Source organism: Triturus cristatus, chromosome 7, assembly GCF_964204655.1.
Source record: "Triturus cristatus chromosome 7, aTriCri1.1, whole genome shotgun sequence".
Classification (NCBI taxonomy): Eukaryota; Metazoa; Chordata; class Amphibia; order Caudata; family Salamandridae; genus Triturus; species Triturus cristatus.
The window spans coordinates 81,530,210-81,544,351 of record NC_140590.1 but is presented as its reverse complement, the minus strand read 5'-3'; the positions used below and the strand labels follow the sequence as shown (position 1 = coordinate 81,544,351).

Genomic DNA, 14,142 nt, shown 5'->3' with positions numbered 1-14,142 from the left:
GTGAAAAAAAAAAGATTTAAAACAACATGACCTACCTGTGTTGGCATGGGATCTTCCTCTACCCCGTTGGAAACGGCCTCTGTAGTTGTTTCCTCTTTGCGGATAGTACGGAGCATTTACTGGTTTTTCACTAACTCGAGGTGTGTGCCCACATCTTGGCCGCAGAAAAGGACGGTCTGTATGAGCTCTTTTGAAAATTACCAGAGGAGCGAGATTTTGTTGTGTCTTGTCCACAGAGGTGAAGGTTTGTACATAGGCAGCTATGTCCTTGATGAAGTGATCACCAAAGAGATCACCTTAAGCTTCAAAGTCAAGTTCCTTCTGTGACATGTCTGCCAGCTTAGGGTCTATTCTCATGAGGATAGTTTTCCTCCTCTCTGCTGACAGAGCTGCATTGGCATTGCCCAAGAGGCAGATAGCCTGTTTGTTAAGTGCAGCATCTTCTGATATTTCTCAAATTTGAGCCAAAGCACCCAGGATATCTAATACTTTATCCTGGCAATGTCTAAGCACAGGAATTCCTTTTTTGGGATCTTTACCTTTTTTAGAAAGGAAGGCAACCATAGCTGGGTCAATGTCTGGAGTAGATGTCAATTTATGAAGAAGAGTAGATCTGGAATTCTCTGCAGGCAGTTTATTGGAATTACATTTTTCTCGAATCCAGTGAGCAAGGAATGCAGTGATAGGAGCAGAAGAGGTCCATTCACCTGACCTGGGATGAGCAATTATATCTGGTTCAAAATATGGGTCACCGCCGAATCCCGGAGGGCCTCAGATGGAGGTGAGGGAACATTGTCTGGGACCCGTGGCGGGGTTAGATCCCCTGCATTATCATCATCTGTATCATTTGGATTGGCAGAGTAAGAATCTGAGTGGTCATCTGTGGTGTGTATGGGGTCAGATAAAGACACCTTTCTCTTTTTTTTGAGGGAGTACAATCATAGAAAGACAAGCAAAGGGTATAGAAGATCCCTGCACTGAGGCGCCTCAGCCACTCGCTCTTTAGAAGGGGGATTTAGCTGTTTTGAAGATTGGGACACGCGTCCCTGAGGCTTTTGAGAGTCTTGTATTGGATAAGGTGGCAAATATTTTATTAGCTTTTGAAAGGAGGTGACAATTAACCGACTTAATACCTCCTTTTTTGACAGCATCGATGCCAAAACAGTGGACTGAATTACATTCAGCACCATAGAAAAAAATAAAACTGATAATTAACTAAATATGATCAATATTTAAAATTATTGGTGTAGAAAGGCTGAAATATATAGGGAAGAAATAATACATTCTTTGTGTTCTAAGGTGAAAGAATACAAAGAGAAAATGTGCTCTGAGGCAGGCTCACTGCCCACTTGCAAGAGAGGGTTAAATTCCTGTCACAGGTCCCAGACAATGTTCCCTCACCTCCATCTGAGGCCCCCCCTGGATTTGGGGGGCTCCCTATATTTTGGTCCAGTTCAGAAATGCAGATATCCCCAGGAAGAGAGAGTTCAAATGCAGGTCAGCACTTTCTTCCAGGCCTATGAGGCAGGCATTCACCAGAGCTGCCAGAAATACCTTATTTGTTTAACGGCAGCTGATTAATGTGTGTTTTCAGCACAACTGAAAACTAAGGAAGTAAAAGTCTGAATAAAACAGGCTGAATGAGGCAGACTGTCCCGAGCTGAAGACAGCTGAGAGAACCAGCTGAGGCACATGACACCTGCAGAGGGGCAAAGAGGGCACCTGAGGGCCCATGCTCGCACGCCAAGGATATTTATTCAAGAAGGAAAAAGCACACTTCAATCAGTGACAATTAAATTCAAGGTACATAACAATACAGTGTATTTCGACAGTAAATGGTCACATGTAATAAAATAGAAGTATACTTAGCTCTGCTAGAGCAGCAAATAAGAGGATAGTTGTTGCTCAGCAGGGATAATTATTCAGGAGACTGTTCACTGATTGGTGGATCGCACTTGAGGTAATGGATAATCTAGACAGCTGACCTCCTGCACACTTCTGCTTATAATCTTTCTTCCATCTTATGTTTTACTTTACTGCTAGCAGTGCTAGAGCTATACGCAAAGACGTTCAGTCATAATTGAGCCTCTGGGTTGTAATAGAATCAGCTAAGTAGGTAAATGTGCTCTAGTGGCAGTCATCTTTTCAGCGCTATTTAATATATCGAAATGACTCTAATGAAGCCTCTTAACAGGACATAGTTGATGTCCCCTGTGTGGTTTTGCGTTTGTTGGCCCTTGGTGTCCATTCACTATGGCGCCCAGTGAAGCACCTGCTGCTCTAGTAAAGAAGGGCACCAAGTTGGCTGCCCATGCTGCCCAATGCTATAGTAAAGATGGGCAGCAAGTTGGCTGCCCATGCTGCCCAATCCTATAGTAAAGAAGGGCAGCAAGTTGGTTGCCCATGCTGCCCAATGCTATAGTAAAGAAGGGCAGCAAGTTGGCTGCCCATGCTGCCCAATGCTATAGTAAAGAAGGGCAGCAAGTTGGTTGCCCATGCTGCCCATGCTGCCCATGCTGCCCAAGTAAAGTACTCGCTCTACCGCCAGCCACACCCCCATTTGAATATAGAAAAGTGTAATAAATGGTATGATTTAGCGAATGTAGATATTGGTGTAATAAGACGGTATCACCCTATCCAAACAGGTTATTCGTATGTCATAGCCAATCAAAACATTAGGTTTAAAGGTAGTTGTTGTTACAGGGAAGCAATTTTCCAGGCCACAAACGTGTCCCCAAAAATGATGCTTCACATTAGTGTGACAGTGTACTGTTCTCTTCTGTACACACAACAGATTGACAGCCTGCAGCGCCCACAAGAAAGGAAGCTAAGCGACTAAGAGGCTCTTTGAACCCTTTTTAGGTCTCGCCTGAGCTAGAGCTTTAGCGCTGCTCTCGCGAGAGCTTTTGTAAATGGGGGATCTGGAAGTGCAAACGAGCGCTTCCAGGCCTCCAAGTACAGTGCATGTGCGCCGGGCGAGCGCACCATTTGGCAGCCTGCACACCATTTGCTTTCACTTTTGCGGCCGCTTTGATGTTTGATCGCGATCGTGCGATCACTTTCACTTTCACGGCCGCTTGTTCTCATCTAACCCAGATTGCTTTCCGATTAAAAAACAAGCATTGGCATAGCCAATAGGTCTCGCTTTTGGGACCTCATAAGTGTTTAACTATGCAACAGTTGCATAACTAAATACTTATAAGGTCCCAAAAGCGAGACCTATTGGCTTTGCCAATGCTTTTTTTTACAGCCTCGCACATCTGTCTCGCCGCAGCAGACCGTGTGAGGTGAAAAGGGACAGTGAAAGAGCCTTACACAACGCATTCCTCGCAGCTGCATAGAAGAGCGAGAAAAGAGCCTCGCAGACTCCTTCCCTCACCAGGGACGTAGCTTGGCCAGTAAGATTAGAGGAGGGGTGAACTTCAGATTTCCCACCAATCAAGCAGGGCATGAGGGGGGACTTAAGGGACACTGAGTATTGTTAGACACAATGGGGCAGAGTTACAAGAAAGTGACACATCTGTAGAGATGCGTCACTTTCCCTGCGCCACCCTGACAAGCCCTTGCGCCACCATGGATGCGTCGTATTTACAATATGTTGCACCATTTCGCAAGGATTGACAGATGCATCAGAAATTCTGACTCATCTGTTGGGGCAAAAGTCATGCATTGATGGAGTTGTGACGCAAGCACAACGCAACTTCCTTACACCTGCTTCAAGCAACCGTAAGGTTTTGACGCAGTGGCGTCCTAGAAGTGACGCAGTGAAATCTTGTACATTTCACCGTCACTTTTGCAAGGCTTTCCTGCGTGAGAACGCCTACCCTGCATACATTATAACTGACACAGGTATAATGTGACACAGGGCTTTACAACGTGATGCATCTACCTAGATGCGTCATGTTGTAAATCGGCCGCATTTTTAACGCCACCGCTGCGTCACAAAAGTGACGCAACGGCGGAGCAAAAGTGTTCCAAGGGGCTTGTAAATCTGCCCCAATATTTTTCAAACTAATCAAAAAATGTAAGACCTTCAAAACAGATGGTGTGTTTTTTTTATATGTGTATTTAAATCCAGTAGACACCTCCCATACCGGAATTAAAGCACATATTCCCAACTATTATCAACAGACTACATTTTTTAGGGATGGGTGTAACACCCCAAACCCCCCTTCTGAAGCTACACTAGTCCATGTGTATGATGGTGGAGTTAGTGCAGCCGCACCTGGCGCTGACTTTGTGGGGGAGGAGGGGAGGGTGTTCACTGTATTTAAAAATAACGTATGGGTTTGAAAGCATCTGCTGCATAATTCCTTGTGTGTCCAGAAGTTTTATGGCAACAATAAAAATGTCAAGATAACTCTGGGAAATAAGGTTTCTGCTGGAAAGAGATTAGGGTTATGCCTCAGGCCAGTTTAACTCATCATAAAGTAGAGCAGAGAGTTAATGTGCCTGCTGCAAAGAATGTGTATTAAGAAGATCACAGAACTAAGTTTGAGTGAACTATGAGTAGCTTGATAAAACAAGCATTGGAAATACAATAGGTCTCGCATTTTTTAAGTTATAGTTATTGGCATTGTAAATGGTAATGTCTTTTATCTACCAAGGGAGGATGGAGGGAGCAGTAGAGAGACACTAAGGTAAGTGGTGTGTGCCTGGAAGGCAAGCAAGAAGAGTAGAGAAGATAGAGAGGAGTTGGGAGCAAGACAGTGGTAGAGAAAGAAGTGGGCGAAGCGCACCTACACAGAGCTCTAGCTTGTTGCACAAGATGGTCATTTCCTGCACTACTCAAGAGGGAATGTCGCTCATAGTTGCACACAGCTGATGAGAGGTGCTGTTGGAGGGTGGTAGAGAGGAAATATTTTGAAAAAGAGGTTGTTGGATGGGGGACATAAAAAAGATTGTTGCACCAGGCGCCACCAGTACTAAAGCCGGGCCTGCTCCTCACAGCAGTCCACATGAGAGGAAGAAGAGGGGGGAAGAGCTTCGTAGTGTCCTCTCTCCATACCACCAATACAAGCAAGTGCAGTGAGCTGGAAGCAGCACCAGCATTGCGTGAGGAGTGGTGTACATCTCCAGCATTCTGAAGCCACAAGCCAATATACAAGCCTCAGAAAAGGCTCCACTTCCTGCAACCATGATGTGAATGTGCCTCATATGCCACTCTGGAGCCAAGCAACAAGCTCTCTGGCCTGCAGTGAGAGTGCAAAAGACACACAATTGAAGGACGGCATGTAGAACAAATCAAAACATTCACCCCCAGTCAAAAGATCTTGGTTAAATCTTTTGCTTACCATGCCACTCGAGCTTTGAGCTGGCCATATGCAAATCAGTCTTGGCCTGGTGCCTCATGGGAACATTCCAGCCCAAACTGCGAAGCCTGGTCTTCCCTGGACCGGAAACAATCATCCTATGATCGATTTCAGGTTTTCACCCCTCATCAGCCAGGATAGCTTGAATCCAGTGGCACAGTGAACCCGGGACCCACGTCTGGGCATACCCGGTGCACTTAGGGTGAGGAAGCAAAAGACACACAATTGATGGACGGAATGCAGAACAAATCAAAACATTCACCCCCGTCCAGGGATCTGGGTTAAATCTATCATTCTTTTGCTCTCCATGCCACCCTAGCTAAGACCTGGCCATATGAAAATCAGTATTGACCTGTGCCTCATGGGAACAGTCCAGCCCGAGCTGCCAAGCATGGTCTTCCCTTGACTGGAAACAAGCCTCCTAGGACCGGTTTCAGGGTTTCATCCCTCATCAGCCAGGATAGCTTGAATCCAGTGGCACAGTGAGCCCAGGACCTTCGTCTGGGCATACCCAGTGCACTTAGGGCGAGGAAACAAAAGACACATAATTAATGGACAGAATGCAGAACAAATCAATACATTCACCCCCAGTCAAGAGATCTGGGTTACGCCCATCATTCTTTTGCTCTCCATGCCACCCCAGTTTAGGCCTGGCCTTATGCAAATCAGTCTTGACCCTGTGCCTCATGGGAACAGTCCAGCCCGAACTGCAAAGCCTTGTCTTCCCTAGAGCGGAAACAAGCATCCTAGGACCAATTTTGGGGGTTCACTTCTCATCAGCCAGAATAGTTTGAATCCAGTGGCACAGTGAGCCCGGGACCCATGTCTGTGCATACCTAGTACACTTAGGGCAGGGAAGCAAAAGACACACAATTGATAGACGGAATGCAGAACAAATTAGGGTAACATAGTGATCAGCTGGCAGCCAATAGTATGACGGCACCAGCACTGAAAAGGAGAGTGAAGAGGTTATAAATTGATGCTCACCTTTTTACCTGTCAGCATCAACACTTTTAGATGTCTGTAATAGGAGACTACCCTACCATCTCTGGCACTGATGTGAGCTACTTTTAACTTCGATGTGCGCATGTTCAAGAGAAGGATGCTGTCACTCACAGTTCAGTAAGCCAATGCCTTAAGCAGGCTGTTCCATTGCCCTATGTTGTAGTCTGTGGTTACAGTAAAATGTGAATGACACAACAGCACACTAATGGAGGATGAGAGATGGCTGAAGTCCATGTAAGTATATTATATATAATTTCACTAAGGCCAAAAACGTCTTGGCTAAAGTCATACATAATAAAGGTTGCCCTCAATATGAATGGCATAGGGTTCAGTGATGGTGCCCGTAGTGTCTGTGTCTCTTACTTAGCCTGGCCTGGCCCCTGCTGTAAGAACTTCATACCCCTGCAGTGATAGACACACTCCTTTCTGCACCGCACTTCCGCAAAGCAGCAAGAACAGCCAGCAATACCACAATGAAATCACGATTGCCACCTCTTATCGGCGCCTGGAGTTTCCTACAATACCTGGAAATCTTACACTGGAGAAGTGGAAGGATTGAGTTTAGCAATATCTGCCACCAAATCACTGGTCTGTACAAGAGCCTTACTGCTGCTGGAACAAGGGTACACGCCCACTCCAACCAATATCTGTTTTCAAAGCATGTCTGATTTTTTCCAAATAATACAATTCAATACAACTTAAAGAAACTCCTCTGAGATGCAATGTAAATGTTAAATCTAAAATCTCTAAAACACACAAACTCATAACCCTTATATAAACCTTAAAATTATGCTAGCATCCTAAAAACTACTAAATGCAACATTATCATCTTTCATGGCAGTCTATTAACTACTATAATCACATTTAAAAAATTGAAATAAAAAAATTGAAATGTGAGTTTTTTGTGTATGTAAAACAATCCTAATTTATCAAACCCTTCACCCTAAGCAAATATCCAGTTGTGTGAGCCTGCATTGCCCTCTTGTAGCCTAGAACAATCTACAAAGAAAAACGCCCAGAATCCTCTAGAATCTTTGAGAAAGATTGGAGGCCCCCCGTGAGCCAACGTCATTTTGTGTCCATTCACCATACACTGAATATGACATGGAGGACCCTCAAAATCAATCAATCAAATCTCACAAAAGGATCTGGTGAGACCTGCAAACAAACACAAAATACATTTTCAGCTAGCCCTAGTGCTAAAAATTGTCTTCAGTTTTGGACCCAGTGGGAATTCACAGTGAAGGCAGGCACCAATTCTTTTACTCTTTATTTCCTGGAGAGGCGAATATTGAGAAGAGCGAAGAGGGGGTTTACTACTCAGCTGTAAATTTGTTGACTTTGATATACTTAGACTCTCTCTAAGCTGCAATATAAGTGTTGATGGAGTCTCTGGTGTTTGGAATCCAGAGGTATTGGTGAGAAGCGCAGACCAGCACTGGGGGCCAAGATGGAGTAAGGAGTGACACATGAAATGCTTATGGGGAGAGGTGAGGGGTCCAGAAAGACTTTCAGGTAGATCACATGTTTGAGCAAATAGGACCCTTATGTCAACCACTGTCTTTTATCGATGGCTAGGTAAAGGTCGACTTTACGTAGAAGTTCTGCTTCGCCGTCAATCACTATTTCCTGGATGTTACTCTCACACATGCCAGGGTCTAACTTTGTTAATAGATGGTTTGAAAAGCTTAAATTAATTGGCCAGCATAAGAAAAAATGTGGTTGCCAAGACGGGATTTGGTGTGTGACTCACCAGTTTTCTCTAATAGTATGCAGGAATTTTTAGGATACAGAATGATTTATTTTTAAAGATCCGTAGAAGATCACCTCCACCATATGCGTGATTTCAAATGAAGAGGAACTGCTCCATGGAGCGGGTGCATGCTTGTCTCTATGTGAGGAAGATCTGCTGTGTTCCTCAATTTGTTTCCTAGTTTTTTCCTTGAAAGGTAGTGTGATCCTTTGTCATTGGTTGGAGCAGGAAGGTGTGAGAAGTTGGCCTGGTATATGCTGTCCACTACTTATAGTGGGCACCATGTACGAATCCAAACAACCCCTTATTGATTATAGGTTAAAGACAACCTTTATTGAAAGCTATCCTAGTGGTAGCTATGGAGAGCAGCCTTCAGGCTAAGTCTTGAAGGAATATAAAGCAGCTTGTTTTACCAGTCTATAATCTCTTGAATGACCAAATGAAAGGCAACCACACCAGGTATATATATATATAAAATATATGTATTTATTTCTAAACACACCCTACTAGTCTCTTTATGAGGCTATAGGTCTAAACACATAAGTTACACTTCAAATATAACAGTAAAATAGCACAAATACACGTCAGGCCCTAGGGGCGAGCCAAACCATATAGTGGTATAAGAACCACGACTTAACTAGACACAAGGCCTAGAGCCTGTAGAATCGCTGGGACCCCAAGGAACCACCCAAGGTAATGACACAGGGGACCCACGGGGGCCGTGTGCAGGTTGAGAACACAGCCGCGAGCTCCCGTTAGCTTCAATGGGGAAAGTCGCGGTTAGATTTTTAACGATTAGGGACACTTAGAAATGAGTCAGGACCAAACCCTTTGGGACTTAGGAAGTTCTAGGGTCAGCACCCACGGGAGCACCGGAGTACTCATGTTAACTCACACAGGGAAGCCGGGTGCATAGGTGTCAAAGGGTGTCGGGTTGCGTCGTCGATTTCAATGGGTGCTGGCAAAGAAGTGCTGCTGCCAGGAAGATGCGAAGTGTCCGAAGAGATCCGAGCCTGGATTGAAGTCGAGAAGATCCTGAAAGCAGAGGGGACAGAGTCTGGGTCACTAGCCAGTGACCAGGAGGATGATAGGCGAATGCCCACCGATGTCGGGTGATTTCAGGTGAAGAAGGTGAAGCTTGACTCTTCAGCCACGAGGACCAGGAGGCTTTGAGGATGACCAGGAGCTGGATTCGAGCTGTCCCACGAAGGATGTCAGGTGCTGCAGCGTTGGTGCCCGGATTGGACACAACACGCCTTGGCAACACTTGGTAGGGAGTCAGGGCACGTCTGGTGCAACCAGGGAAGCCCAAAGAAAATCAAAGTTACCTTCACAGGGACCCGCCAGTCGATGGACCAGGGATCGCGAAGGGACCCCAAGAGGAAACACAAAATGGCGGCCCACGGGTCACTCGGGAAGACTAGGGAAACAATCTTCAGTGGATTCTCTGCTCGAGGTGTGGGCTATAAGTAACCCCAAGTACAACTTCAAGAGACATTGAGAAGTCAATGCACTTGCAAAAGTGCACGGTGACCAGGAGTTCCGGTTCCACTCTACTCACGAGGGCTGTAGGTCTCAGCTTTGCTGGGCACTCGGGTCGGCCTCTGAGATGTCTGGAAATCCTCTTCCTGGGCTGAAAATACTTCAGAGTCCAGCGGGAGCTTCGGAGATGCAGACCGGCAAAATGCTTTGTTGGATGAGTAGGTTGGGACTGCAAAGGGTATGGGCTGACCCGCTGATTATTTGCAAATCTGACCTTAATGTCCTGAAATCCTGCTATTGTTCATACTTCCAGGGGGGTTACGCTAACAACAAGTCAACTGGTTCCTTGACTATTTGCTTTTTAGATATGAAGCCCTTTCTATGTCTTGAGGAATTTTTAGATTCTGTTTCTCCATCTTTAGCGAAAAGCTTGTATATTCGTTTTCACTTTGGCATTCTCCCTTTGAGATCTTTTACTATTAAATGAAATAAAGACCCAGTCTCTAGCATTTACCTGGCCTGTGTCTTGGAAAGTGAAGAGGAGATACCTATGTTTTTTTGTTCAGGGTATCTTGGGTCTCGGAGGAAATGGATTGGCCCATTAAGTCAGAACTTGGGTTTGACTAGATATCTAATGGCATATAGAACTTTAGTGATACCTCGGCTGTAATTGCCTTTGCTATTAGTAAACTTTTACAGGCGGTTTGATACAAGTGTAACAAAATTGCAGTAAGGGTAGCCTAGCGAACAAGATATATTTTGAATATCAATTAATTTTAATTCATACATATTTTCAGTTTTTAAATTCCTATGAGATTTGTGATAAAAATCTGTGGTTCTCTTTTTTGCTTCTGTGTATATAGCTCAAGTATATCTTTGCACCACTTGTATATAGGAATGGGTTTGAAGTAGTATTGATTTTATTGTATGAATGCAATACCTTTCGTTTTGAACTGTATTCTTAATATTATATATGTGTTATTATATTGTGCATGCAAACTTCGATGGTGCATGGATACCGAATAAAATATTACTACTGCTACTGCATTGCACTGCGAGTATAATATTGAACCCATCTCCTGAACAAATAATTAAGACCATTACAATTACTCATCAAGGTTTCCCTGGCTGCGGACCTCCAAGCTGCCTGCATGGATTATTAGAGCTGTACTACATCCCCAACCAATACTTACACAACCAGACAATGTCAGAGGTGTCGCCCAGAATTCATCAGCATTTGTGGTAACTTCAGAATGTGAAATATATGATCAGAACATAAGATAAATACAGAAAGAGTGTGAGAAATTATCCAATCACAGAACATAGGAAATATTCATTGTTTTTCCATGTTTTTCTAGGAAGCGCCCTGTCCTGTCTGCAGTGCATCAACATCAATGGTTCTTCTTGCACAGGGTCTAAGAAGGCCTGCCCCTCCGCAGCAGATCATTGCATTTCTACACTCTCCCAGACCACCGTACCTGGTAAGTTAAAGTCAAAAGTGCCCAAAGAGTAAGCTGCTTGGCTAGTAAACACCCCCCTCTCTAAGGATTCACTTCTCTTTGATTACACTGCAGTCCCTTGAAACTCTTAAAGAAAGATCTTTCAAAGATGAAATGGCACTACACAAGCCCCTGCACCTCTCAGCATGGAGGCCAGACCCTACCACCTTTCTTCCTTTCCTACATTCAGGATGCCCCTCGCAAACCTCCTCAATTCGCTCTATATGTTGGCACCAGAGGGCAATACTTTAAGAGAGGCATGGATCTGCAGACTTCTAACATAGAGGACCAAACTTGCTGCTAAGTGTTAGTGATATCAGAGCGATCTAACAACTGCACCAGGAACAGTCGCTTTAATCTTCAGGTAGAGCACCTTGGACCCTTTGGAAGAGGACGAGCCACAGGTGCCCATGGTTATAAAGTTTGAACATCTCAGACTAATTAATTTACAGGGCTCTTAAGCTGATTATGTGGCTCCTGAAAGGGGCTAATACTGAAGCATAGGTTACTAGAGAAATTGGTTCAGAAGATTTGCCCCATCATTATCCGAGAAGCTGATTCCATATCACCTTAAAAAGGGGACTTCTAGGTCACATAAAAGAAACAAATCATGAATTTCGCTAACCATGGTATTTGGAACCCAGCTAGAAAGAGTGAATTAAGTAGAGAAAGTCGGATTGAATAAAGACAAAATGCAATCGGGGACAGCTAGAGAGATTATAGATTGACAGCAAGCAGACATTCATTCTTGCACCCTCCTAAAGTGAATCTGGTGCCATTCTGGAACAGAAAGGATTCCCTTCTGCTCCACAAGGCTCTAAGAAGGACTACTGGGCGATACTGGGTGGCTACGTAGCAGCGGGATCCATCGTCCAGTCACACCCTGGGCCTTGTATTGGTTGTCTGGAGGAAATGCCCGTTCCTCTGTCCCCTCTTCTATCTCCATTAATAGATATTGGGGGCCCGATTCACAGAACAAACTTAAGACTAAATCCTAAACTTAGTACCATTCTGGTATTCACAGAATGCACCTAGTACTTCTGGTATTCACAGAATGAACTTACTACTTTTGCGATTCACAAAATGAACTTAGGACTTTTGCTATTCACAGAATCCATTTACGACCACTAAACTTACGTCCGCACCCGGGCCGGATTTTCCGCAACCGGAGCGGAGTTTCCGGGCCCGGAGCGGGAAGCCCGCATGCGGGCCGGAAACTCCGCTTTAAGGGCGGATTAGCCGCCCTCGGGCCGGAAACTCTGCTCTCGGGCCGGAAACTCCGCTCTCGGGCCGGAAATTCCGCTCTCGGGCCGGAAATTCCGCTCTCGGGCCGGAACATCAGAATTGGGACCAGACTACATCACTGTTGCCATTGATCATTTGAGCCAAGGGGAAACACCTGTTCAAGTCCCTACCATCCCCCACCATGCATCAGCTGACGCACTCCAGCCAATCCTAGCTCGGCACCACGTATAACTGCAGAGCAGACACACACAAACCCTTTCAACATGTCACTGAATGTGTTTGTTGCACTGCCCCTTGCCATGCACCAAAACCACTTGAGGAGGAGGAGGAGGATGAGAGCCAGAGCAGAGAGGATCTTCAGACAGAGGATCAACTTATTTGGAATGTCCAGTCAAGATATAAGGGCCAGGTACCGTTTCCCTCCAGAAATCATCTTGGAAATGGTATGTGAGTGGGAGCAGGAACTTGACTCCGTGACCTGCTGCTCACATGCAATACCAGCATACCTCAAGATCCTATCAGCGCTCCATTTCTTCGCCACTGGCTCATTCCAAAGGGTCTCCAGTGACCATGTGGGCATATCCCAGGCAAGCCAGTCGCGGTGCCTGCATCAGGTACTGCGATGCATCACTGCAAGATCCCACCTCCACATACATATGCCACCGACACTGGCCCTGAGACAAAGGGCAGTACGAGATTTCTTTCGCATTGCACAATTTCCACGTGTGCTGGGTGCAATTGACTGTACCCATGTGGCCCTGCAGCCACCCCGCCACATTGCACACATCTTCTGCAATAGACACAGATGGCATTCCATCAACGTGCAAGCTGTCTGTGATTCCAGAGGGAGGTTCATTGATGTGCATGCGGTGTTCCCCGGCAGTACCCATGACAGCTTCATATTCCGCATGTCACCTCTTGCCCGGCGGATAGCTGCGGGAGAATTTGGCAACATGTGGCTACTGGGTAAGTACCAAGCGTTAGAAAGGAGGTTTATGTGTTTTTGAAATGTCTGAATGCCCCCCACAATTAACCATAGTACTTTAAGATTCATAAAGCTAGATACACGGCCCACCTGACAATGCATGTAATACAGTATAGATCATGTCCTGTGCAAGTCAAAGAGGGAAATCTAACCAACTGCCCTTTCCCCTCTACTTAGGTGACGCTGGGTATGCACTTACCCCACATCTCCTCACCCCTTACAGGCGTGCAGACACTGTACCACAGCGTAGGTACAATAGGGCACACATACGGACTCGAGCCATCATAGAGCGCACTTTTGGTCTGTTGAAGTCGCGATTCAGATGTCTCGACCGTACAGGGGGGGTGCTGCAGTACTCCCCAGAAGTAGTGTGCAAGATCATACTAGCCTGTTGTGTCTTGCACAACATTGCCTTAACGCATGGCTTACAGATACCACTGGAACCTCGGCTACCTATGAATCTGGGAAACCGGGCCATGGCACATAACCGAGGTCAGGGCATGCAAGTCCGTGAGCAGCTTGTTGCCACGTTCTTCACATGAGCAACCTGTAGTGGAATGGACCAAATGTGGATTGCTGTCTGTTGCCAATGATGAAACTTGGATATACACGACTGTGTCAATAAATTCCTTCCTGAGGCTACTTTGCAAGCCACACTAACTGCATGTTAATCACAGCTCTTGACAGTAGTCAAAACGTTGAGCCTGCATCAGCACATGTGCCCATGTCAGCGATCAGTGTAGTGGATGTCCCGAAAGAATCTATAGCCACAGATGCATGACACAGCCGGACCTCATGAGGATGGGTCTCTTAATCAGAAAAGGCCATAACCATAGCATTGTCGGCCCTGTGCCATCAACA

The 14,142-nt window shown here is 45.5% G+C and overlaps 1 protein-coding gene across 1 annotated transcript in view; it reads left to right on the top strand.

Moving 5' to 3' along the window:
- The first annotated feature begins 717 nt into the window (after positions 1–717).
- The window catches only part of LOC146808873 (phospholipase A2 inhibitor and Ly6/PLAUR domain-containing protein-like), a 93,796-nt gene continuing 80,371 nt past the window's right edge, over positions 718–14,142 (top strand). The window contains exons 1-2 of the mRNA XM_085614795.1: positions 718–781; positions 10,911–11,033. Of these exons, the coding sequence (XP_085470921.1) occupies positions 718–781; positions 10,911–11,033 (187 nt within the window). The remainder of the gene's footprint in view (positions 782–10,910; positions 11,034–14,142) is intronic.